This window comes from Camelus bactrianus, chromosome 17 (genome assembly GCF_048773025.1).
Source record: "Camelus bactrianus isolate YW-2024 breed Bactrian camel chromosome 17, ASM4877302v1, whole genome shotgun sequence".
In the NCBI taxonomy this organism is placed as follows: domain Eukaryota; kingdom Metazoa; phylum Chordata; class Mammalia; order Artiodactyla; family Camelidae; genus Camelus; species Camelus bactrianus.
In genome coordinates this window covers 42,091,335-42,118,765 of record NC_133555.1, presented here as the reverse complement: position 1 = coordinate 42,118,765, position 27,431 = coordinate 42,091,335, and the positions used below count along the sequence as shown (strand labels likewise).

Genomic DNA, 27,431 nt, shown 5'->3' with positions numbered 1-27,431 from the left:
GCCCTGTCCCAAAGGATTCCCCTCTGGGAATAGGACTGGTTTTTCTGCTGAGGTTCAGGCTGAGTCATCCTTGAAGGGGGCCAATAGAGTATTTCCTGGGAATCAACTTTCTATTAAGTCACGGGGCCAGGTGATTGGGAATCCCTTCTCACCTTTGACTCCTCAGTGAATCAGAGAATTGGGGATAAAATGCTTCCAAAATTCATTGAATTCTCTATAAACTGAGTTAACGCAGAGCTTACCAGCTCACAGGGGTCACAGCTCATGTGCCTGAAAGAAAGGAAGGGGGTCTTAGATGAACACCAAACTGCCAAACTGCAGCTGGACATTGGACACTCAGGGTCATCCTCAGTGCAACAGACACATGAGGAAGTAGCCAGCAGGAAGTTAAACTTCACACTCGCCCTGGCGCCCAGCGTAAGCCCTGACCAGACTTCGCAGATTTGCTGCTCCCACGGAGCGCTGTGTTGGTGGTCAAAGAAAGCTCCGCTCTAGAGCGAAATCAGATGCTGTGTGATTGGGAGGAAGGAGCCCCAAGGCCAAGGAGGCTCGCTAACTTCATTATCTGATCCTTCCTGCCAACCACACCGCACGTTACAAGCAGGGGTGGAGCTTGGCTCCACTGGCCAAGCTCCCGGGACTCGGACAGCCGAGGTATGTCTGGAAAAGAGAGAGACTTTGCCAAGGCAAGCATCTCCCATGCCAGGCAGACCGGCACATAAGCTGCTGCTTGCAGTCCCTTCATCCGAATCCCCGAGGAGCCAAGGCCCCTTCAAGTAATAAGGGCAAACTCAGGCGCTACTAAGTGCCAGGTGCTGAAAATCCAGCGGCAAATGTGCACTAACCAAGTATGCTTTCATCATGTGTCCTAAAAAAAAATGTTAATTGATGTTTTCCTGATCCTGTGTCTTGGTGGGAAAAAAAAAGTATAAAATTTAAACTGGATCACCCCATCTCCAGGGAGAAACCTTGACAGTGTTTTACAGCCTTGGCTGTCCCTGCTAGCCAAGGAAAAGTGGAACTGGGAAAAAGGCCACTTTTGTGAATCTGTTTAAAATAGGGTCCCAAATTTCGTAGTGAAATTTTTTCCTTTGCATGTTTTGTTTGGGACTTTCCTTGAAAAATGAAACCACAGATTATGAAAATGAGTTTCTGTTACTCTACACTTAACAGCTCTTGGAACATTGTAATTATAATTGTCAAGGATGTCTGAGACCCAAGGCAAAAAGCTTATTTGCTTTAGTAGCATCTTGAAAATAGCAGAGCATTATAGGTTATTACAAGATGTTGAATATAGTTCCCTGTGCTACACAGTAGGACCTTGTTGTTTATCTATGTGCTGCACACCAGAAACTAACACAACACTGTAAATCAGCTACGCTTCAATTTAGAGAGATAGCAGTGCATTAATTTCTGAAACAAAAGAAGTGACTGAGTGCCTAATGGGCAGTTTTTGGACGTGAATATACCTATTACGTCATAAGGTAACGTGCTTCATGTCATGCTTTTTTTTTTTTTTTTAGAACAATTGCAGAAAGGTTGACTTTTACAATGACATATTTTCCCCCAAGGACTTCTCTTGATCTTTTGTATTTAAATCCTCACCTTCTGAAGCATCTTAAAGTGTTATCATCCAAGACTAATTTTGACCTTTTCAACAGTTAACTGATCTAACCAAACTGCCAGATCCAGATGTGTCAGTGGCTGTCAGTGGTTTGAGCGGTTTTCGATCATCGCTTTCATTGATTTCATGAAAGCCTGCATCTTTGCAGCCAGGTTTTAGTAGATCTGTACTGTGTTTGAATTGGGTTATCAGATTCTACACTGACTGGCAATCAGGGACAGAGGGTAGACAGTTTGTTCCCTGGTCCGCATTCCCTGTCAGCTGAGAACTGATCATCATAAGTCTTGCAACAGTGCTGAAGTTAAGTTCTCTGAGCTGAAGTCAGTGTGAGCAATGATTGGGACATGAAAGGAATCAGAGCCAAGGGGAAGCCTGGTCCCTGGAATCTCTCCCGTGTACCTCCTGGTGGGTACCTGGCAGAGGTAGTAAGTACCCTCCTCCCACCAGCTCACTATTCCTGATGATGTCGAAAGCCAGCGGACAGCTTAGTTTAGCCACATAAGCCCCCAGAGTTCATTTGTTAAAGCTTCCCTAGGAATTTCTATGCCTACAGGATGTCTGCCTGACTTCCAGAGGGCAGGTGGTGCCTGGCTCCATAATGACTCTGTTTTTTTAAGCTTATGCCCTAGGCATGATCTGAAACCAGACGAAGTGGGTGCTGATGCTGCTTCGGGGTAAAGTGCTCCCCCAGTGGAGGGAGTTATGCCGACGACTTTAAAACCTGCAGTTAGAAAGTTTTCTCCTGGTTAGTGTGGAGCTGAACAAGATTTATTACCACATGCGTGTTCCCCTTCCGTTGCCTCTCCCCACCCGGGGACAAATGCCCAGTACTTTCCAGAAGCTCTCAGTGCCAGCAGCCTCTCTATAAAGAGCATTGTCTGCGGTCAGGTTCCCCAGAGCAGAACCTGAGACGGGGATTCCTGTGCAAGTGATTTATTACAGAAATGCTCTTGGGAGATGAGGCATGAAGGGGGGCAGAGTGGGGCAGAGGAAGGAGCCAAACAAGGATGTGCTCTCTGCCTCCTCCCCTAGGGGCTCTGGAATATAAGTTGCACAGCACAGCTGGTCTCACCGTGAGGCAAAGGGGGCGGCCTTTTGCATCCATGTCAATCAAAGCCCTTTGCACCCACGTCAATCGTAGGCTGCAGGATGCTTGCGAGAAGGGGCATTGTAACCTCCCAGGCAAAGTGGCTCCCACTCAGCTAGGGACTGTTGAACCCATCCGGGAAAGGGGTTCTGGATGCAGCACCTATGCTGTCCACCCCGGGAGTCACAGTGTTTGCCAAAGCCCCCGTTCTGGGAGGCTCTTTCCCTCACAGCTGCAGTAGGAGAGCGGAATATAGAATTAAAGCCTTTTGGTCAAGGGGACTTTCGTAGCCGTGGGAGGGCCATGTTGGGGCTGACAGGTGGCAGAAGGGTGACCGTGACATCCCTCCCTGTGCTACCCTCCGGGAGCGCATGAGCGTGAACTGGATTCTCAGTGCCCTTGTTCCTGGAGAATTCTTTGTTTTTCCCCCTTTTTTGCTTGTCCCCACCAAGCTCCAGCCCAAATTCTGTGATTTCTAGTAGACTGAGAAGTGTAGAGGAGAGACTTGGAATAATGCAGTAAATACTGGTTTAAATATTATTTTCTAGCATTTTGGAATTCACAGAAATAAGGTAGTTCAGAAGTTCTTGGATAACCGAAAGCAGTCTTAGATCAGAGCTAAGTCAGCGGAGGTCCCCTCAAGTTCCAGAGTCAGTGTTTAAAGCCACAGTCAGTCCTTCACACCCATGTAAATACCTGAAGGGAATCTTCAGGGCAATAATAAATCTTCAAGAACAGAAGGACTTTTGACTTAAATTGACAACCTCTCTACTGGTTTGAGAGGGATTTCCAGTGGGGTTTTCAACTTTCCAAAAGGAGTCTGGAACTGGGCTGAATAATGTAATTTGTGTATATGCTAGGACGCTCTTGAGAATAATTACACCAGGACAGCAGGCACGAATCAGGACTGTCTAAGGGAGAGAAGGTCACCTAGGCTTGGGATTGCTGCTTCTAATGCCCATACCGATTAGCTAGGATTTAGAATAGCTTCAACTTCGGCCAATTGTGGACATTACTTATGGGGGAAGGAATATCAGGAAGAGGATGGTGGCAAGAGACCACCCACAGAGAATCATTAAGTCTAATCTTTGGGCCCCACAGTTAAGACGGCTTTTGAGCAATTATTCTCTGGTTTTCTGTACTGAACTTCCCATTATGTGTCCTCAAGGTTCCAAGAACTGCCGGTCACAGTGCCGTGTCAGTGTCTGTTTCTGTGCTGGGAGGTCTTCCCCTTCTAAACTGTGAGCTCTTCAAGGACAGGGACTGTTGTCTTTCAGACCTGCGTCCTCAGTGCTGATCATGGGAGGCAATGACCCAGCCTCCCAATGGATATTCGGGGTCTATTCTGAATCCTGTGCCCTGTCTGTGTTACGTATGTGAACTTACCGCCCGTGAATGTTTGGGACAAGGTGGATGAAGAAAACCTGGGAGGAGGGGCTGAGGAAAGGTGTTCCTGAAGTTGGGAACAGCCTAAACAAAAGTGTGGAAATGATACCAGGAGGAGGGTATTTGTAGAATAGTAACGTATGTGCTCAGGGGACAGAGGGCCTATAACAGGTATGGGCCAAATCGGATGCCAGTGTTAAGATTCTGAGCTTTATTCTGTTCACAATGGAGACAGGTGTTTTAAGAAGGTTCTTCAAGCAGCCTGTAGAATGGACCAAAGAAAGGAAAACTCAGAGCAGTGGCTCCCACTCATCACACAGCAGGACACTTACCTTGTCACCTACCACGTATTGAAAATGCTTATTGCAAGCCCCACAATCAGAGTCTGCTACTCAGACCACTGTGGTGTGGCCCAGGAATCTGCTCCCAAGCCGATTCTCATGCAGGAGGTCCCAAGTCCACACGAGGGATACTCGCTAAGGTCATGGAGGACCATTAGAAAATTTACAATCACTGACATCAGTTATCCCCATAAACAAATCATTAAGTGCCCAGCTCAATGAATTTTCACAGTAATCACACCTGAGAACATCCCCAGCATCTCAAGATCTCTCTTCTTCTCGCTACCTCCCTAATGATTATTTTGACTTCTAACCCTACAGATAAGTTATTTATTTTCTGCTATTTCTTACCTTTTGTGTGTTTGATAATGTTTATAATATATTAGTATAGGTGTATATGTGTATAACTGATAACTCAAAAAGTATTTTGTGATAAGTGCTCAGATTTTTTTTCCTAATTGGACACACAGTTTTGAAAAGTGTACTTCACCTTTCTAGCTGGCAAGGTTGGTCTGAGCTGAGGGGCAGGTCTTGGAAATTGGAGGAGGTAGCCTGGGTGGCGTTTCAGAACTGGAATCCACACGAGTTGGCCCCTCCTGGCTGCTGTTGTGTTGTTGGCTGGGGCTGACTCCCTCTTAGAAAATCAGGGCCCCAGAAGGGGAAGGAGACAGGTTTTAGAGTCAGTGGAGAATGACCTTGGAGAAGTCCCGTGGCCTCACTGAACTCCAGTGCCCCAGCTTCTGGCCATACCGGCAGTGCTAGTTCTGTGCTGTGCCTTGTCCTTTCCCAGAATCAGCAACCATTCTGTCTCCCCTTGGAACTCCTGAGTTGGCCTCAGTGACCCGGAGAGGCCTTGTGGGTTATGACGAGGCTCCCGCTTGCCTTGGACCTGGGTTGTAAACGCTGTGTCCAGGTGGAGAGACGTCAGCCCCCTCCCACGGCCCCTCTCCTCTTTTCTCGCGCCTGCGTGCGGAGTCCAGCCCCGCGCCTGCGCTGGAGGCCCCCTCGCCCCTCGCCCCCCGCCCCCCGCCTCCAAGGCCTGGCGGGAGCAGCTCCGCCCGCACCGCTTCAGGCTGTGGAAAGAAGCCCTGTTTTCCTCAGTATGTTTGTCTTTCTGGAACTAGTAAGGTTTTGAAAGGCAGGATTAGGCCGTGGGCTTAGGAGAAAGGGGCCAGAAAGGAGACTTCGTTGCCATTTAATCCAAAGCTAAGCAGACGTCCAGTTCACGCGCGGCGCGGCCCGGCCCGGCCCGCGCCGTGTCACCAGGAGAGCATGGGGTTCAGAGCCAGAGCGTTGGTTAGGAAAGCAGAGTGGTTTTGTCGTCTGCACCTGTCGTCCCAGGGACCCTCCGGCAGGGCGGGCGGTCAGTGGAGGCCCGGGGACAGCCTGTCAGGGGTTCCTCAGCCCAACACGGCCCACAGTGGCCGTTGTCTGAGAACTTTCCATAAAGCAGGACCGTGTCTGCTGAGGTCTCCATTTGCACTCCCCCCCCCCCCCCCCCCTTGCCATACACCTGTCTGGGTGCAGCCAGCCCACCTGTTGGGCCTTTTGTCTTTCAGGAGGAAATGGGCATTTCCTGTGAACTGCTGGAGTCTGACTTCCTCAAATGCAGCGTGGGGTTTCCTTTCATGAGGTCGAAGTCCAAGGTAAGGGGCAGGGACGGGGCACTTCCTTGGCAGCAGGCCGCTGGCCCTTCCCTCCAGCACAGACTCTGCCTGCTTCCTCTCCAGGGGTTTCCTCCACACCCCTGCCTCCCTCAGCAGTGGGGCAGCCTTCGAAGCCCTGCTTGGGCCCAGCCACCCCCGTCCACCGTCCGCTGCTGTCTCCAGCTCTGCTCCAGAGGGGCTGTGGTCACATGGGCTTTCTCCTTGATCCTCCTGACAGACCCCAGTGTGACATGCACACCATGGCCTTTGTGCTTTGTCAGGCACCATCTGGTGGGCCTCTCACTGTTCTTTTTTTCTGGGACATTCCATGCCACTTTGAGTCCCTGAGACAACATAGGAAGAGATGCGGTTTGAGCTAGTGATCTGTAGCCCTGGCTGTCACTCCCCTGGACACTCAAAATTTTTTGAAGAGCCCTCTTAAAATTCTTCAGACATAAATGAATAATTGTGTTGCACTTCACTTTTTTTTTAAGTTCAATAAATTGCAGTCACTTTGGTATTCATAAGGAGCCAGAAGTTCTAAGTCCGAACAATAACATGTTCTAGCATATTCGGAGATTCATGGAGTGTTCTAGTAGAGCCACCATCATAAGGAAATGCAGAGATGCAGAAGATGTGACTTTTTGAGGCAAAACTAGACTCTAAAAGACTAAGTCTACCTTTTAAAATGGAAGCTGTTTCCCTGCTGTGATTTGGAGGAAATTTCATATTCCTTTGTCCACCTCACCCTCACCCCTAAAAAAAATGAAAGGCTAATCCTTTTATCCCGCCTATGTCATAGAATCAGATCATTTGCATCTCTGAGGCTTTTTGGTCCCAGTACTTAGTAGCTGTTCTGCCAACCAGTTCTGAGAACATTCTAGTAAGAAAGACTTGCTTGTTTCTTAGCAGATCACTTGAACCCATCAGCCTCGTTGAATGTACTACCTCCGAACAGCGGTGGCTCTTAACATCCTTGATTCCTCAGCCTTTTTCTGGCTCTGATCCTCATTCTGTCCACATTCATTCCAGGAGAAGGGAAGCCCCAAAAGGTGGCTGCCCTTAGAAAAGCTGGCAGAATGCAGGCCAAATCACATGAGACTCCAGGTAGGGTGAGGATGCAGGAGGAACACCCTGAACCTTGGGCATCATTGCCTGTAGTAAAATATGTGGGGCACACACACATAAATTTACTTGAAATCTTTTGAGCAACAGAAAGTAGACTTAATGGAAAAACTCTAAAAGTAACCATTGTGTTATAGAATCCAGCCTACATTCCAAATCAGACCTAAGGTATGTCTTGCTAGTTTTAGTTTAAAGATTATTCTAGAAGGAGACATACATCACTATCACAGATGGATCCAGGCTCACTTACTGTAAAGAGAAAATGAGTAAATGAACACAATGAAAACAAAGCAAGGTTGATTTCTAGGGGATTAAATTTTGTTAAAATTCATTACCTGTCAAGACAATCATAGATAGTTTGGTGCAGCCACTATGGAAAACAGTATGGAGATTCCTTAAAAAACTGAAAATAGAGTTACCATATGATCCAGCAATCCCACCCCTGGGCATATTTGCCGAAGAAGCTCTAATTCGAAAAGACACGTGCACTCCAATGTTCAGGGCAGCACTATTTACAATAGTCAAGACTTGGGAAAAACCTGAATGTCCATCCACAGATGACTAGATAAAGAAGTTGTGATATATATATATGTATGTGTGTATATATATATATACACACATACACAATGAAATACACTCAACCATAAAAAAGAATGAAATCATGCCATTTGCAGCAACATGGATGGACCTGGAGACTGTCATACTAAGTGAAATAAGTCAGAAAGAAAAAAATACCATATAATATCACTTATATGTAGACTCTTAAAAAAAAAATCCAAATGTACAAATGAACTTACTTACAAAACAAAGACAGACTCACAGACACAGAAAACAAACTTATGGTTACTAGGGTGGAAAGGGGATGGGAAGGGATAAATTAGGACTTCGAGACTTACAGATACTAGCTACGATATATAAAATAGATAAACAACAAGTTTCTTCTGTATAGCACAGGGAACTGTATTCTGTACCTTACAGTAACCTATAATGAAAATGAATATGAAAAGGAATATATGTATGTACATCTTAGACTGAAACTTTATGCTGTACACCAGAAATTGACACAGCATCGTAAACTGACTACTTCAATGTAAATAAACAAACAAATAAGTAAAAGTCATAGAGCAGACAAAAGTATGAATGTTGGGTGTTGGATTTTTTTTCCAGCGTGGTAACATCATCACCTTCCTCCTACATACAGAAGTTAAGACCTGTAGCAGGACTAAACCTGGAGGCAGGCAATCCGGGGGTGAGTCCCTGGAGAAAGCCCAAGAAGCGATCCGGCAGGATCAGGGGTCTCCCTCTGTCTGTAGCCTGGCTCGCCCCTCCCTGTCCCGTGAGGCTCCAGACTGCCTGCTAAGCCTCATGACCACACTATCTGCTTGCTTTGCGAGCTGTCTGTCTCTGTCTCTCACGACCAGCCTGCCCAGTCTCTGACCTTCTGTTCTCCCAGGACTCTGGCTCGGATTTTGGCTTCTCGCCCACATATTCTGCTTCTCACCTCACTTTGATCTTTAGAGGGTTTCATTCAGATCTCCTGCCAGTTCTGACTCTGCTGGGACAAGACCCTTGACTTTTCCCTTCCTTTGTGTCCTCCAGCTCTGTTTCCTGTCCTGTCTCCATGCCCCACCCTCACTATAAGCTGACACATCTCATGGCAACAGAAATTTCTGTCTAGGAAGAATGTCCAATGTCCACTATATTTGATGGTCCAATGTTCATTACTTTTGTGCAGTATTCGGTTCAGTCGAATCCAGTGTTGCAAAGTTAAGCCATTGTCTAGAATTAGTCATAAAGGAACTGGAATATTCAGGCATTAAGTAAGTCATAGACTCTTAGCACTTGATGGAATTTAGGAATCATTTTGTCCACCTTCTTTTTATTGACATTCAAGGAAAAAACTCTTGTAATAACCTACAGTGAAAAAGAATATGTGTATATATTTATATTTATATATATATATATATATATATACACACACACATATTTATGTGTATGTATATATATATGGCTGAATCACTATGCTGTATACCAGAAACTAACACGACATTGTAGATCAACGATACTTCAATTTTAAAAGAAGAAAAACACACACAAAAAGTAAAATAAAATAAAAGAAGAAAAACACAAAGAGATTGTGTGTCTTGCCCGAGATCTCATAGTCAGTTTGTGGTAGAGCCTGGCTTGTACGCCTGATGTGTATATGGTGAAAACCATTTGCTCAGGGCAGTGTCCCCACGTCACAGGATGCTCACTGCTGGGAGTACCTGAGATGATTTTATGTGGCTCACAGTATAATCTGAAGTGGTGTGTGGATCAGAACTAAACATTGCCTCTAAGAGTGAGGAAGTTACTACCTTTTCAACACTCTTTCAGTCCTAACCACGTGTGGGAGAAAATCTCCACTGTGCTAGCATATCTGTAATACCTCCCTACCACTTGTTAATCTCTCTTTTATCCAAATAGAGTAGACCTTAGCCACAGAGCCTTCAGCAGGCAACAGAATTCAACCCTGCTTTGTTTTCGTTATGTTTATTTTTATGATTACCTCTTTATGGCCATCTGTAATGGTAGATTCCCATCTGTAATAGTGATATAAGTTTTCTCTTTTAAAACAGTCTCTAAACCGAAACTGTGAGGCAATAAAAATACAAAGTACATATCACAGGTGATGTCATAAGCAGATGTGGCAAAAATTGGGAAGATGGTGTGTGGGTGAAATTTAGGAAGTCCTGGCTTCAGAGTTCAAGCATATCGCTTCCTAATGAGAACCTCAGTTGCTGAAAAGGACAGTGTGCCTCTCACCAGAGTATGCTCTGGGCCAGATTTTATTGCTAAAGCTGTATGTCTGGCCTGACCATCAGAAAGGCACGCGTCAGAAATAAAGCTTGTCGTGCAGATGAGCATCCAGAGGTTGTAAACGGCAGAAGAGTTTAGCGTTTGAGTTTGGAATGCTTGCTGTTGCCAAACATCACTTTCTTTTCCCTTAGTATGAATTCAGCGTGATCTTTGATACGAGCCACCTGTCTGGGGAAGAGGAAGTTCTTAGCTTCATCGTTACTGCTCAGAGGTAAGGGGAACTTAAATCTTTTTGAAAGATGAAAGATGTATGGGACCAGGAAAGGTCATGCCCTGGTCATGCTTTGATGATGGTGCCCGGGATGCCGGGGAGGAAGAAGTAGCTCAGGGATGAAGCCCCAAACCATTGGGTAAACTCGGGTCTCTCGGGGGTGGTGCTTGTCTAGTGCTGCTCGTGCAGACACCAGGTCAGACGGAGCTGGGAAGGCCTGGGGATCATCCAGTTGAAGGTAATGATTCTACAGTTGAGTAGAGACAGGCCAGGAGAGGTAAGGATTCCATCCCACACTCATGTGGTTGGTTAGCTCACACACATCCTCTGTGGGTTGTTGGACAGGGTCAGTGGTTTTTCATGGATGGGCCACCACATCCCTTGATGCGGGGTGGGGGCACGTGCAGCCCAAGGGCCGGTCAAGCCTGTTGGTAGAGGCCCCCAGGAGAATCCTCAGGAGAGGGCTTATCCGAAGAGTGAAATGGACAGGTAGTCAGGGTGGGAGACAGTGCGATGGTGATGTCTTCTCTCAGGACTGTGTTCCTGCCTCTCTCCACATAGCCAAGGGTGCTTGGGAGGGACTTTGGGACTGTGAGCTACCTCCACAAGCCAGAATCCACACGTGCCTTGAAGTCTCATCTGGGTAGCACTTGGCTGATAGCTGGGATGGAAGGAGTGGTATTTAGGTGGCTGGATAGGGAGATAACAAGCTTTGATTGGGGTGTAGGTTAGATACCCAAGGCAACCTTTTTATTTGAATTTTTATTTGGAAATGCTTTTAAACATAAGAGAAATGTGGCAAAGAATGGCACAGGGAACCCCCATACACCCTTTCCCCCAGATTCACCCAATCTGTACACTCCTCCTCATTTTTTATCATTCTCCTTCTGTGTATGTTTTTTTTCTTCAACTAGCTGAAAGTAAATTGCAGAAATCCTGCCTCTTTACCATAAGTACCCCAGAGTGCATTGCCTAAGAATGAGACCATTCTCTTAAATAACCACAGTATAGTTATCAAATTCAGGAAATTTAACACTGATACAGCATGATTATCTCATCCATGTTCCTGTTGTGCCACTTGTCCCCAAAATGATGTTATAGCCACTTTTTCACTGGTCCAGAGTCTGATCAAGGATCAGGCATTCAGTTATCATGTCTTATCTCTAGTTGCCTTAACCTCCCAGCCAGACTTTCATGCCAGGAGTCCTTAGACCATCCCGGAGGTGGTCTGGAGATCTGAACCAAACACCCTGAAGGCCAAGGTCAGGCAAGATCCACAGAAAAAGATGAGAAAAGAAAATCAGGAACCACATGGCTAATGAAAGCCGGCAAGATGGAAGGCCAGACACTGGGTGAGCAGACGATGAGACCAGAGGCTGAAAGTCAACCAGGGAAAGGGCACCAGGCAGCGACAGGGTTAGCACGTGGTCCAGCCTGGAGGCCTGCAGGGTTGGGGCACAGAGTGAGGCAACGGGCTAAGCATTGTGAAACTGAGGCCCCCCACCCACATGGTCATCTCACAAGTGAGGGAGCTCAACTGGAGCCTTCCTCCGAGGAGGACAGTGCCCCCCGGACACTGAGAAAAGCTCCCAGTTCCATGTTCCAAGTTACAGAGAAGGTCATATCCCTGACCCTTCCGATGAGCCCAGTCGTGCAGGATAACGGGCACCAGCTTAGCCGTGCGTCTGACCCCCAGGTGGACCAAGGGTCCTGCTCTGGACCACTCTACTCAATCCTGTGCATGTCCATCAAGGTTAGAGCACCAGGCAGGAGCCGAGAGGGAGCAGAGGTGAGAGAGAGTCTTCCATTTCAAACCGTGTCAACATGGTGTCGGTGCAGAGATGGAGGCAGACACAGCCCAGCCCAGAGGAGGACAGCAGACCCAGCGCAGGGCAGGCACGTGTCACTCACTCATTCTACAAACGTGTGTAGGAGCACCTGCTGCAACCAGGCAATGTATGAGACAAGGGGAGATACAGCAGGGACCCAAGTTGGTAAAATCCCTACTCTGTGGGCTAGCGTGCTGGTGTCAGGGGGACAGATAGTGGATGAATGAACAGAGAACGTCAGAGGGAGATGGGAGCGGAATAATTCACCAAGCAAGCACGGCATATTGGCTATTCTAAGCCCACTTGGCGGGGTTTGTTCTTTTCTTGTCCTTGGAGGCGATCTGGGACAGTCTGTACGTTCTCAGGTCATTCTTAGTTAATGCAAAGTCCTACGGTTTCTTCAAGGCTCAAAGCAATTCACAAATCTGTAATTAAAGTCTCATGAAATAATCAGAACTTGATTCACAGTTAAGATTTCCTCCCTTCCGCCAGGGCAAGCCTGCAGGAGGGAAGCCTGCCTCTGGGGATGTTCTGACTTTCCTCCAGTGGTATTTCTGCCGGCCCTCCCCCTTTTCCTAAGAGCCTGTTTCTGAGCTCCCCCACCCCACCACCAAGGTTCACAGCAGAGGTCGTGAGAGGTCAAAGTGAAATAGGAAAGGTCTTACCTAACAGGTACTATTGGGGCACTCACAGGGCGGGGCGAGTATCCAGAGCTGCTCTTTCCCTTTGAGAACCACCCCAGCGCTGAGGATTCTCTTCTGTGCTTTCTCCCTCATCACATCCTCCAACGTCAGCCTCTAGGCAAACAAAGATGCCTTCAGCTTCTGCCGCTGAGACTGTGCCCTGGAACAGGACCAAAAGTGACCCCACACTGGCTTCAGCGTATAGATCACACTCAGCAGTCTTTGTCCTAACAGTCTCTGGAAATGCAAGTGATCCTTGTGGGGTCAGGATGGGGAAAGCCAGCAGCCCCTTCCCCTTATGTTTCCTGGGCCTGCATCTGACTCTTCTGATCAGGGTTCCCTGAAGCTTGACTTAAAAAAACAGACACCCTCCCCCACCACAAACCATTTTCTCCAAAATCCATCTCCGGGAACCCTCTTTACTCAACTCTGTTACATCGTTGACGTTCTATCTTGGATTTTTGCCACCAGACGTACTAAATCCTGGTTTAGTGCTTTCCTCTGGATTTTGGAATCTATTATGCCTCAGCCAAAACTTGCATTTTAACATCCTGTCATCCTCACCCCAGCCTGAGTGATTTTTGAATTTTCTCAAAAACAGCAATTATGCAAAAGTTAGACTAAGGTTTTTCCCAAGTCCTGAATCCTTCAACATCATCCTCAGTTCGTTCTTGTCTCTTATCAATGGCTTTATCCTCAAAGCCTGGAGTCACTGGGCATTTGGGAAGCTCAGGTCAGGCCCCAACAAATATAACCTGACAGTGGACAGCCACAGTACTGGTGGGATGCTCACACAACAAGGCTTTGTTTTATCTTATTTTTTCATTGGAGGCCTTCCTCAGTCTCAACATCATTTAAAACTCACAGAATTAGGATTAATTTTCCCTTGGGAACCACCATGCAGCTGGAAGCATTCATTTTCAGAGCCCCTCAATCCACAAGCACCATAGCATATTTTTGCTTCTGATGCTGCTTTCTCTATTTTTCTTTTAAAACGTTTTCTTTGATATTTTAGCGAACATTCTTTCTCCTAAAAATGAGAGCACAGCCCATCACAGTGGTTGTTGGACCTTCTTCACCAGGTGTTGTCCTATCCAGCTTCTGCAGAGGTGATGACTTTCTGGCCTTTAGTTGGACTTACTGAACAAACACTAAATGTATCCTACATATTGTGATAGACTATGCAAAACAGATGTAAATAAGAATAGTAGTGAATGTTAAAATACCACCCTGCAGTCCCCCAAATCCTGCAGAACCTTCCAGGGCAGCACAGCTCCCACTGTCAGGGCAGCACTGCCACGGGTGAGAGCATTTCAACATAGGTTACAGTTGAAATCATGGCTTTGAAATCATGCAAGACATGGTTATTTTTTTGTTCACACTATTTCCAAGGTCACATAACTCACGTTTGCATAAAACGTGGCTCTGATGTAATGGAAACACGTGCAAAGCATAGAGAAGGTAGACTTCATTCCCACTGTTACAGTCCAGATGGGCTTCACTGGGGAGGTGGCATTTAAGCAGAGGAGTCTGTTTTCAGGCTGCAGCAGCATAGGCACAGCGGTGCAGATGTGCATGGGACAGCCTGCTCTGTCACACCCACGTGGGTGGTAGGCGTTGGAGCCCACTGGAGATTCCTGAGCCATCTCCAAGGAAAGGCGGGAACATACAAGGGCAGTGGAAGATGGGTCAGAAAGAGGAGATTGGGCTGGGCTGTGGAGGGCCCAGAAAGTCTCAACTGTGTTCTGAAGTCAGTGGAGCCACTGCACGTTTTTGAAGAGGGTAGCGAGGCAATGCAATAGCTTGCCCACAGAGCACAAGACTGCTGGGTTTTATAAAGGGGGACAGACCCCCATTCAAACCTGAAAATTCTCATCCTCCTGCTGTTTTCTGGCATCCACAGAAACCTGCCGTTGTTGGGCAGAGCCATCAACGTGCCGTCTGGGTCCCTCAACACTGGGGCAGTTGATATTCCTGGGAAGGAACGTTTGGGCAGGAAATATGACCTGGAAGAGACTTCCCTTGTCAAAAAGAGGAAACTCCACCCACCTCCCAGCCTCACTCAGGCTAATCAGAGGTGTCAGAGAAGGGGCGCCAACAACACGCTGATGGAAACTCCATCTTCCAGAACCACATTCCATAGACAGTGGTGCTCTGGTCTCAGGTGCCCACTGGAGTCACCTGGGAGCTTTAAAACCTTCTGATGCCTGGTCCACCCTGTGGGGATTCTCATCTGCTTTGTCTGGGGTGCAGTCTGGGCACTGGGATTTTTAAAAGGCTCATCAAGTGATTACTCTCTGTAATCCCTTACTCTATACTGGGCACATTTTCACTCAACACACATCTATTAAGCATCTGCTATTTACCAGATGCAGTGCTGAGCATATAGGAAAATGCTAATAACTTAATAAGTTCAGGAACATCCCCTTATGTACATTAATATTTCTGTATATCATTAGGCACTTGGAACTATATTCAATACCTATAAAAGCCTGTAATGAAAAAGAATACACACACACATATATATATATATAACTGAATCACTATACTATACACCAGAAATTAACACAACATTGTAAATTCAACTGTTACTCAATTTTTTAAAAATTAAGAAATAAAAAATAAAAAATGTTACATAGCTTTAGGGAAGACCTCATATTGGTAGCTTAAATAATTAAATATCAGAATCTTCTAGTTCCTTGAATCACAGATGTTAAGGGAGCTATATTATCTATTAAACATGCAGCAGAATATTTCCGACACTCGATTCTTTCCAGACTTTGGTGAAAAATTCTGGTCTTACCGCCCCAGAGGGCACCCGCAGCACTTGACTCCCTGATGTGACAGAAGGCTCCTTATCTTGAAAGCCACAATGAAGTCATCAGTCATTCTTTCTTCCCATCACCACCCTTTGAAGGTCTCTTGCCTACTTGTGGATTTAGGAGGACAGAAAGTTGAGACTAAACAGTTTCTCAAGAGCCCCCGTCTCTGCAGCCAGGCCTTGCAGACCCTGGGAAGCGCCCCAAGTCACGAGCTCACAGAATAACTAGAAGCCTTTTGATGTTCAGCCTCTTTATCTCAGCTTTTCAGCTGAGTTCAGTCTGGAGCAGTCACCCGATGACAGATGAGACTGTTGGGCCTGAGCTGCCAGCAGCCACAGGTGGCTGGACAAATGGCCTGACGAGGGGTGGCGCTTGCATCAGGAACCGATTACTCAGACCTGGCGGGATGCTGGGTTGGGGGAGGGAGCAGGCCCGGGCGTTGCCACCACCACCCCCTGCCCCCCATCCATCGGGAGTCACCTCTGGCCTGCCTGCAGCAGTGATTATACAGCTTTCATTGCTCCCCTGGGAAAGGAAGGGCTGGGGAGTTAGACTAGGGGCACACCTGATCCTGCTGCTTCTGCAGACTGTGATGGATGTCACCCCATGTGCGGAAGACAGATGAGGAGTTGGGTCAGAGTCACAGAGCACCATTGTTTCAGAACAATGGGAGAGAGGAGGAGAAGGGATGTGAGCCTGTTTAAGTATTGTTGCATTCAGCACTCTCTGGTGGGGAGAGGAAGGCGGTGGGGGCAGAGGGAGGGCAGAGAACAGGCAGGAACTCCGCACAGGTCCGGGGAATGATGTGGTGGGAGTGTCCGAGTGAGCTGTGTCCAGACCTCAGCAGGTCCTGGGGACCTTTGGGTTCCATCCCTGGAGGGTGAACTTAGCTTTCAGCTGGGACCCCATGTTCGCTCCGCGTGGTAGAACCAAGGGTAGGTGCTGGGTTCAGCAATGTGTACCCAATAGCCATGCTTTTTCCCAAGGATGTTGCTTCCCTGGAATAGTAATCACAATTCATATTTGGAATTTAATTAAGTGATATAGGAAAACTAGGTCTTCCCTCACCTCCTCTTCCTTCTCCTCCCTTCTTCTCTTCCTTCTTCTCACCCCTCACCCCCGTTGCCCCCAGATCTGGTACCAGGAGAAGGCATCACAGTGGAAAAGCACTGATTTTTGGAGACTGACCAAAATGACCTCTCAAGAATCCCCAATCTGTACTTCCTCACCCTAAGTATGTGAGCATGCTGGAGCCAGAAGTTCCAGCAGGAGCTCCCATGATATTTATTGGGATGAGGCTGGCCAGGGGCCTCTCTTCTGGACTTGGGTGTCCATGGATGATGGGTGATATCTTCAGATGGGAAACAGCAAACCCCTTCTGGCTGCAGTGCCATAACCTTGCTGGCCCATTATTCATGGAACAAGCCTTGTAGAAGCACCTTTCGCTGGTGGTGCCCACCCAGACCCCTCAGCACTCACCTTTCCCACGCACACACTGGACAGCTCCCAGCTACCAGCACCTGCCCCTCAGCCTGAGGCTTTCGCTGCCCAGAGGCCACTCACCTGTGTGCATGGGCAGGTGCCAGAGAATTCATGCCCCCTACCGCCCCAGCAGGTCTCAGGAGTCGGTGGATCAGCTCCCATGGCCTCAGTTGGGAAGACTGGAGTGTGTGTGTCACAGCCTCCCAGAGTTCCCCAGCCAGACTGAGCTCCATTGCCCACAGCGCTGACCCACTGGCAGCTCCTGGGGTCGTCTCCCCCAAACACTGCCTGCACTCACATCTTTGTGAGGGGAGCACAACTGAGACCCTAGAGGGCCCACTGTGATGCTGTACAGGAACCAAAAACGGAACCGAGGGTAAGAAGGTGCAGAACAGACAGCTGGAGCTGTAATGTGGAGGGAAGATGCCCGCTGAGGACTGGCTGTGCTGACCAGCACTCTCTCCTCTCTCGACAGTGGCAACGTGGAGCGCTCAGAATCCCTGCACGACAACACCCTCATGCTGACTGTGCCGCTGATGCACGAGGTGGACACATCCATCACTGGGTAAGTAGTCAGGACACAGAGCTGCCCAGAGCCGAACACTCTCTTTCTCTTGTGTTTACCCATGTAGCCAGGAGCTGGTGGCCCTGCCACTTCCATTTCTGCCCAGCTCTGAAAGACAGGATGAAGCTTTAGCTGCAGTGACTCATGCCCTCCTTCCTCCTAATTTTCTCCTCTTTCCCAGCAACCCACCCACCTGGTAGGCAACACAAGAAGTGTGATGAAAGTTTAAGCCCCCTAATTTCTGTGAACATTCCGTGTACCTTTACCCAACGTCTCTTCCCAGCCCCTACCCTTCCAGAGTGCTGTGTGGTAGCAGGCAGCCTGATTCCTGGGATTAAAATTTTAGCCAAAGGCTGCTGACCCAGAGGTTACAGCCAGATGTGTCCCAGTGCCCTGACTAGCCCCCACGAAGGCAGGCTGCTTTGTGACTAGCCTCCTGGTCAGTGCCGGCTCTGCAGGTTTCCCTTAACCCTTCTGCAGAGCCAGGGGGCGGGGGGCCATCACAGTGGGCATATCATCTGCCCAAGTGAAGTCCACGGCCTGTCAGTGCTGCTGGCGTTGTTGGAAAAGCAAGGCTGCAGGCTGCAGGCTGCAGGCTGCGGGGGACCCAAAACAACCCCGGGCAGTTTTCAGCCCAAGCCCAGGCCTGGAAAAATGAGAAGTCAGTTCCTGTTTCCGGCTTCAGAAAACAGAGCACATACCTCTTTGATAGTGGAAAAAGGATTTGCACAATGAGTTTAGATCAAATGAGGACCCATTGAACCCTGGCCCCACACACAAGCTTGAACTTTTCGGAGGTTCAGAGTTTCTCATTTTTCACTTTTCAGGTGCTTCTAGGTCCTGGCCTTGGCTGGAAGTAGAAAAGTTAATACGTTGCAGAAGGAGGCATCCCTGTAAAGCTCCCCCTCTGCTGGATGTCGGGGAGCGAGTCTCCGGGTGGGCGTGCCTGTGCCTTTGGCTTTTTTCATCACATTTTTAGACGTGAGGCATCAGTGGAATATATTTGCAAATTAACACAGATTTGCCTCTGTTCGTAGCTCTATTTTTAACCCTCTAGTTTATTTACTTGTCTCCTCAGAGGCACGGGGAATATTCCCAGGATCAGGCCCCGTCCTTGGGGACAATAGAGCAAACACTGGCTCACTTGATCCTGTTGTCAGGCCCTGGGAGGCCTGGCTGTGAGGTGTTAACAGCCCCTGATGAAGCCATCAGTTAAACAAATGAGCCAACCTCTGTTCTTTCTGGGAACATGAAACAGGGCACCTTTAAATGAAGCAGCTCTTCGGGGGCAGGGAGGGTGTAGTGCAGTGGTAGAGGGTGTGCTTAGCTTGCACGAGGTCCTGGGTTCAATCCACAGTACCTCCAATAAATAATCCAGCCCCCCTCCCCCAAAAAAAAGAAACGAAAAAAAAAGTGAACCAGCTCTTGCCATTTGGTAATACTGGGAACTCACTAAATTTCTAAACAAATACACTTAAGTTGAAAATAAGTGAATTGCTGTGCATTCAGATTTAGTACCAAAAATCTTACGTGATTGTGTTTAGGCAGGTGAGTAGCATCTAGAGTCCATGATTTGTCCCAGAATTTAAGTGATCCTGGGCTTTGTCTCATCTTGGGGTTTGCTGATACAGGCAGCACTGAAAGCATGGCTACAAACCGAGCTGGAATTCTTAACCTCGTCTTACATAGCCACTGTTTGAAATCTGAAGAAAAAGGCTATCATTGAGTGGACTTAACTTTTAATACCTAATTCTGGTAGTTATTGAGAGTCTGAAAATCTTTAATTTTTTTTAATGAATTTGTCACAGAGTGGGGTTTAGGGGGCCACATAAGTAATTCATGCATATTTATTTCTTAAAAGCTTGTCATAATCTTCCTTGATCCACAAAATGTTTTTCAAATAACAAAACAGAACTTGTGTCATTTTATAATCCAACTGAAATCAAAATTACCATAATCTTCTTCCTCGTTTTAGAGATGTAATTCTGGAAAATATTTGTACATGTAGCTTATTGATTTGACCTAGATGACAAGACATTACTGGAAACGTCTGTTTAGAAAGCACAGGTGTGGGGTGGAGGGTATAGCTCAGGTGATAGAGCATATACTTACATGTGCAGGGTTCTGGGTTCAATTCCCGGTACATCCATTGAAAAAAAAATTTTTTTTTTTTTTTAAAGAAAATGTAGGTCTGGCTGTGTCCATTTACAGGGGAGAGAAGGGACAGTTCCAGAAAGGAAGCGTTTGGTGGAAGACACTGGCTGGAGGGGACTGGGTTCTGGATTACATAGAAACAGATGTTTGGGTTCTCTGTGGGTCTCAAGTGACCATGGGTTGCTTGACCGTGGGTTGGGGTAACAGATCTCATGCTTTCCTCTTTCAGAATCATGTCTCCAACCTCCTTTGTGTACGGCGAGTCTGTGGACGCCTCCAACTTCATTCAGCTGGATGACCTGGAGTGTCATTTCCAGCCATTGAACGTCACCCTTCAGGTACCCACCCCAGAGACCCTCTCTGTTACTGGGGGCCAATGGAAGGGCCCAGGGGATGTGCCTTCTACTGAAAGGCAACTGAAAGGCCAGGTTCTTTCCAAGAGAAACTCTTCCCAGCCTGGTTGGCTGGAGCAGAGTATGTGTGTATGTTTTCTGTAAGCATGCACAGAATTAATCCCTTTGCTGTCTGGTACCCTGCCCTGTCGACCCCTCTGCTTTTCAACATTTGGAGGGAAAGCTGCATAATGAACACCAGCCTTCCCTAAGCAGGCCTCTGGATGTTGAGGCCCAGGACAACATCCCCGTCCAAATGGCCCTAAAAGACCCCACTCAATTCTCCATCCTTCTTCATGTTGTGGGCCAGGCAGCATGGAGAATCTGCTCCATCCCCTTCTTCCTGGGCGTCTCCATACTGACTCAGCCAGGAGCCTCCTCCTCCCACAGAGGGACAGCCTTTCAAAAGTGAGGTTTTACAAGAGCAAAGCACTGTGAGCTGTGGAAACTCCCCCTAGGGGAAACGTGCCGCTCCCCTGCCCCGCAGAGCAGGGCTGGCTCTCCCTGCCATGTGAGCATCGTGTCCAGCAGATCCACTTGGTGGGTGTGGACATCGTGAAGGACACCGTCCTTCTCTAAGCCAGGGGTGGGCAAACTTTTTCTGATAAGGGCCGGGGTGGGGGATAAATATTTAGGCTTTTTGGGCCATACCGCCTCTGCAGCAACTATTCAACTCTGCTTCTGTCGTGCAGAAGGAGCTGTCGACCACGCACCAGTGACGCTGTAGCTGTGGACACTGGCATTTGAATTTCATGGCACTTTCACATGTTGTGAAATGTTACCTTCTTTTCATTTTTTTCTCCCAGCCATTTAAAAATGTAAATTATCTCAGGTGGTATGAAGCTAGGTGGCAGGCCAGATATGGCCTGCAGGCCAGTTTGCTGAGCCCTGCTCTGAGTGCCCATCCTCAGGCCAGCTATTCAGCAGGAGGGTATTTGAACATAAAGCAAGAGGGACGCAGCATCACCCAGGCCTTCTCTTCAGTTGACAAACGCAGGGAAATGTAGGCCCAAGAAGGAGAGGACGTGCTGTGGGGCTCAGAGCAGGGAACGGTGGGGCTGGGGCCAGGGCTGGTTGCCCCTGTGTGGCCCAGCACCTGCCAGGAGCCATGGATAAAGTGCAGAAGGAGAGGATGCACCGTAGTCTACATCTCATGTCTCTCCGGCTCTAGCCCAGAGCCCTGCCCGGCCTCCAATCCATCCTTCCCCATAGAGAAGGAGGTTTCCCGGTCTGGCATCCACTGCTATGGCCAAATAATTACTATTTTCTTGCCCTGTGGCCACTCCTAGGTGGACCAAAGGGATAACAAATAATGACAGGGCGAAGGTCCAGAGAAGGAGGCAGTGAAATATTTGTGGTCTCTCCCAAACAATGGTCTTTCTCTCTCGGAAGCGTTCTCCTGGGCAATAGACCTCCAGAGCCATGATGGATAACATGTGGCCCCAGCTCAGAGAGGAGGTCCCCCCCGGCCAGCTAAGTCCCAGCTGTCACACCCTATGCTTGATTTACAGAGGAAAAGGGACAGATGGGGTCAGCCTTGCTTTTGAGACCTTACAGTGATTGCTGTGAATAGGACCTCCATGTTCCTGAATTGCCTCTCAGAATTTGTTTCTTTCTCCCCGTTGCTTTTTGTGATTGAATAGAAAGTAGATAAAGGCTAGAGAGAATTATTTCATTTACCTAAATCACTTTAATTATAATTGCTTACCTACACTTATAGTTTTTGAAGTGTCTTACAATAAAAGATACAGTCAAGAAAATTATTTAATGGCACACACACCATGTAATGATGAGGTTATCAGTGTTGAAAGGAGGAGGCAAAAGGGAATAGCAGTTATATAGAAGATATCAAAATGTTATTTTCTCCCTCAGAAAGAAAGAAAGGAAGGAAGGAAGGAAGGAAGGAAGGAAAGAAAAGAAAAGAAAAGAAAAGAAAAGAAAAGAAAAGAAAAGAAAAGAAATGAAATTACAGAGAAATTAAAGTTTTATATTCAGGCAAAGAGCTTTCTTCACACCTGACCTGATGTAGGAGACAAGCTAAAGAATCAGGGCCCCAGGAGGGAGTGAGTGGCATGACCTTTACATGCTCCTCTTGATTATCCGTTGCCTGAGGAAGTACATAGCATTCCGTTAAGGATTAAGAAAGTTGGCTGAGTCTGAAAGATGGATAGTGTATGTCATTGATTAGAAGGAAATCCTCTTGTGTTAGCAAAGCTGACAGTTTCCTGGAGAAATCCCTGACAACTCATTTTCTGGTATAATTGTCATTATTCTGACCAGCCCTTGGGAAAGCCACTGACCAGGTGGATGTGAGAGTGACCCAAAAAGGTGAAGATAGTGGGGGAGGATGGGGTCAGGAATATGGATAAAATTATTCTAGATTTCCTTATTCTGGCAACATCCCTCATGAAGAAAAGCACAAGACTTTTCCATATAAAGAGATTCTTCTGTGTCTTTTCAAAGCTAATAGTCAACCAGCTATGTCATTGTTTAAAGATTCCACCGGGAATGCAGATGGGAGAAAGGCAGAGATGCTAGTCTCGGACCTGGTTTCTAAGTTTCACTAGAATTTTCTTAACGGAGACATAATAATTTGTTGACCGTTGATAGTTAGGTTTTTTTTTTTTGCATCAAATCAGTCTTTCCCTCATCTGAAAAATGATGAAAAATAATGCAGATGTTACATAAGAACATTTGCAGAGAGTCAAACCTGAAGACATCTGTTAACAATAAACAAATACGATAATCCAAGCTCTCCCATTGGTCAGGCTCTGATGGCTGACATAAAGCAAGACAAAATCCTCTTCTTTTCTTCCCCTGACTCTTGCTTTAATTGGGATTTCCCAGACAGGTCAGTAGGTTTCTTTTCAATTCTTTGCTCTCCCTTTTCACTTCATGTTAGCTATTTCAGTTGTAATTGGATATGCCTTCCTTTTCTTGTGCCTTCGGGTTCTTGGTTTTGGTGAATTTTGTTGTTTTTGAATCAAGAGTTGCCAACAATGGCCCATCCACTCTGTCATTTTTGTGTGTGTCTGTTCCTCTGAGGCAGAGCCCACTATTGCGACAAAGGAAGACACGGTTTCCTAGGGGAGAGCTGGCTGGAGCTAGATCCTTACATGTTCTGTCAGGTGTGAAGACCTGGTTATACGTCCACCCATCGCCTGGCTCTGCCCTTCTGACCTCAGCTTCAGAGATGTCATGAATCCCTGAATGCTCTCTCTTCCCAGGCCACAGAGCAGAGTTTCATTTCTTCCTCTCTTTTGCTCCTACCCATCCTTTTTAAAAAAAAACAAAAAAAAACTTTATTTTATTGAAATGCCATTTACATACCTTAAAGTTTGCCTGTTTTAAAGGGTACTATGCAGTGACTACTTCAACAATTCTATGTTTACATAATTGTGCAACCATCGCCATAATCTAATTTTAAAACATTTCATCCCCCCAAAAAGAAATTCCATACCATTAGCAGTCACTCCCTATTACTAGTCCCTTACTGCCCCTCTAACGAATTATCACATACTTAGTGCCTTAAAACAACACGTGGTTATTATCTTACAGTTCTGGAGAACCTCCATTAAAAAAAACAACAGTAAATGAATAAATAAAACTAATTATCCCCTCATCCTCCAAAAAAACCCAACTTAAAAAAATAAAATAAAATCAAGGTGTCAGCAGGGCTCCCTCCCTTTCTGTAGGCTCCACAGAAGACTGTTTTCTAACCTTGTCCAGTGTTTAGAGGCTGCCACGTTCTTTGGCTCATGGTCCCTCTTCGTATTCAAAGCCAACAGTGGCTGATTGGATCTTTCTCATAATACATCTCCCTGATCTGATTCTGTCTCCCTCTTCCTGATAAAAGGACGCTTGTCATCACATTGCACCTACCTGGATAATCCAAGATAGTCTTTTTTTTTAATTGATTGATTGATTGATATGGAGGTACTGGGGATTGAACCCAGGACCTTGTGTATGCTAAATACATGCTCTACCACTGAGCTATACCCTCCTCTGCAATCTCTTTAAAGTCAGCTGATTAGCGGCCTTAATACCCTCTTGTAACACAACTAATGTAACATAACACATTCACAGGTTGCACAGATTAGGACGTGGACACCTATAGGAAGTCATTCTTCTGACTGTCACACTTCCATTGTCCCTGGACAACCACTACTGTGCTTTCCGCCTCTACACGTCTTTTTTATTCCCCTTCATCTCCCATTTCCTCCTTGAGTTTCATGTTCAGCCTTTGCACCACGTCCTTTCCCTTATGGTCTTTCTGTGGCCGCCATCTTTTCTCTCAGTTCTCGGGAGACGGTGGGCTGGAGACAGAACACGGAGGGCTGCGGGGAGGGTGAGAGGGGTCAAGTTTTACAGGACCAAATGCTGGGACAGCAAAGAGGTGCACAGACGCCATCCAACAATATTAGTGAGTGATTAGCTGTAAGCTATGAAGAAACCAAGTCAGCTGGATAGTGCAGTAAAAACAGCCCTTTCTGTAAGTTAGATTGTTTGGTTTGGGGACAGCCCACTTTGTCTTTGAGTTTCAGTAACCTCAGACTGTAAAAGGAAAGGGTTTAGACCAGATTGGTGGTCCTCAAAGCATGTTTCCTGGGCCAGCAACATCAGCATCTCCTGGGAATTTATTAGAAATGCACACCCTTCAATCCCCACTCACCCTACCCCCCAGCCAGACCTACTACTCCAGAAACCCTGGGCATGACCTTGTCCCGCTCTATGTTTTATCAAGCCCGTCTGGCTGTTCTGATACATGCTAAAGTTTGAGAACTACTGACCTAGATGATTTCTGAATCCCCACCAAGTGTAATAGTCTATGAGTAAATTTCCAGGTGTGTATAAAGAAATATAACTTTTAGCTGTCAGAAGACAAAACAATGCTAAAGTGGAATAAGGTAATTTGAAAGTTTAGGGGGTTTAAATGAGTATTAGAAGGATTTCTAAAAAGTTGTGCTCTACACTGGAATTGACAGAACATTGTAAAATGACTATAACTCAATAAAAAATGTTTAAAAAAGAAAGGAAGAAGAAAGAGAAAGAAAGAGAGAAGGAAAGAAGGAAAGAAAGAAAGAGAAGGAAAGAAAAGAAAAGAAAGGAGAGGAGAGAAGAGGAAAGGAAGGGGAGATTGATTCATTGAATCTGTCATCATTTAGTATTTCACTTCACTTCAGGTCGTGACCTTCTAGATCCCAAACCTAGAGTGTCTGTGTATCGCTTCAAAGAATTTCATAGTATATATTGCATGATGTGAAATGAAGATCTCTATTTCTATTAAAATTTGCTCTGTGTGTCTCACACCCGCAGGTCTATAACACTGGGCCAAGCACCCTCCCTGGGTCGTCTGTCAGCATCTCTTTCCCCAATCGCCTGTCACCTGGAGGTGCAGAGATGTTTCATGTCCAGGAGATGGTCGTAAGTTCTCTTTTGTTTTCACACTTGCTTTCGGGCTCGAGCCAGGCCATTCACGAATTGTATTCCACCCAAGAGCCTAGAAAGGTTAACTCATCTTAACTTTTAGAAACATATCAGGGGAAGCCAGGAGACCTGCAACACCTGAAATTCTATATTAAGACAATTTGGTTGATGCCATGAGAAGACCTCTTTGGGGGTGGGCGAGGGTGGGTTATGAACCTGACTTCTGGGAGAGGCTTTGCTGGCTCTGGGAACCGCCAGCAGTGGTCTGCAGTCTTGCGCGTACCCAAATGTGTTTTTCTAAGGAGAAGATTCACAGCGCTCAGGAAGATTCTCCTCGGGTCCCTGACGCCTGGAGGGTTCACGAGACATATGTGTAGGTTGAAACTCATGTTTAGATGCAGATTATGCAATTTTCTTTGATCCTAAGTGAACTGTAGATGATCTTGTCTCAAGAACGGTCATTCCCGCCCCTCTCCTTGGCTTCTAGGACTTCATATTCCGGTGGTTTCTCCTTTCTCACTGGCTTCCTCCTCATCGCCCCAACTTCTACAGGGCCCAGGATCTCTTTTATCCTACCCTCCATCTCAGGGATCTCACTCAAGACTCATGGCTTTATATTCAGTCTGTGCTGAGACAGCAGCTGTTTCTTTCCAGCCCATGTCTCTCTCCCACGAATTCCAGACTTTAACAACTACCTTCACGTCATCTCTAACTGAGTGCCTAACAGGACTCTCAGTCTTACCCAGCACTGAACTCTCAGTGGCACCCTGCACGCCTGCTTCCCCTCACAACTTCTGCATCTCAGCAAACGGCTACTCAGTCCTTCCAGTTACTTGGGTCATCCTTGCCGCCCTTTTCCCACACTTCACATCTGATCCATCAGCAAACCTGATGTCTTTACCTCCCCAGCAAATCAGAATGTTCCTGCTTTTCACCCCTCTACTGCCTGCACCTTGGTCCAAGGCACCATTATCTGTTGTCTGAGTGATTGCAAGAGCCCCCTCGCTCGGGTCCCTGCTCCTGCCCTGACCACCCTGCCTGTAGTCTGTTCTTGCCCCAACAGCAGAGCCAGCCTTCCAAATGTGAGTTGGGTTTTGTCACTCCTCTGCTCTAAACCTGCTTCCACACCCCTCAAATTCTTCCAGCACCTCAGCCAACCTCATAGCCTGTTCCTGCCCCTTCCTGACCTTTCCTCCTCCTCTTCACCACTCTCTCTGCTTCAGTCACGCTGCCTTCTTGCTGGTCCTAGAGCACAGCAGACACCTACCCACCTCCCCAGTTTTGCACTGGATCATCCCTCGACCCAGTATGCCCTTCCCCAGAAAGCCAAGTCACCTCCTCCCTCACCTCCTTCAGGTGCTTTCTCAAATGTCACCTCCTTAGTGAAGCCCTCCTTGACCAGCCTCTGTCCCAGCACTACCCACCCCCTTTCCTACTCAGATTTCACCATTGCAGTCATCCCCAGCTGACACACCGTGTATTTGCCTACTTTACCTGTTTATCTGCCTCCTCCTGGCCCCCTACAAGGTAAGGACAGTCATTTCTGTCTGCTCACTGCTGTGTCTCCAGGGCCTAGAGCAATGCTTGGTGTATAATATATGCTCAATAAATATTTGCTATTTGTAGACTGAAAGAAAAAAAATCCACAGTATAAAACAGAGTGTTTACTCTTTCCATGTGCATTCAGGAAAAGTTTCACACATAAAAATCACCTCAGTGTGCCCGAGAGTCTGGGGTGGCTGGGTGAGAGGGGGACCCCTCCTGGGAAGGACAGGTGTGTGAAGCTCAGGAAAGTCAC

The 27,431-nt window shown here is 47.0% G+C and overlaps 1 protein-coding gene across 1 annotated transcript in view; it reads left to right on the top strand.

Moving 5' to 3' along the window:
- ITGA9 (integrin subunit alpha 9) overlaps positions 1-27,431 on the top strand; it is a 314,996-nt gene that overhangs the window by 229,039 nt on the left and 58,526 nt on the right. Inside the window, exons 19-23 of the mRNA XM_074345242.1 lie at positions 5,998-6,084; positions 10,200-10,279; positions 17,571-17,660; positions 20,044-20,152; positions 25,523-25,630. Coding sequence (XP_074201343.1) covers positions 5,998-6,084; positions 10,200-10,279; positions 17,571-17,660; positions 20,044-20,152; positions 25,523-25,630 — 474 coding nt within the window. The remainder of the gene's footprint in view (positions 1-5,997; positions 6,085-10,199; positions 10,280-17,570; positions 17,661-20,043; positions 20,153-25,522; positions 25,631-27,431) is intronic.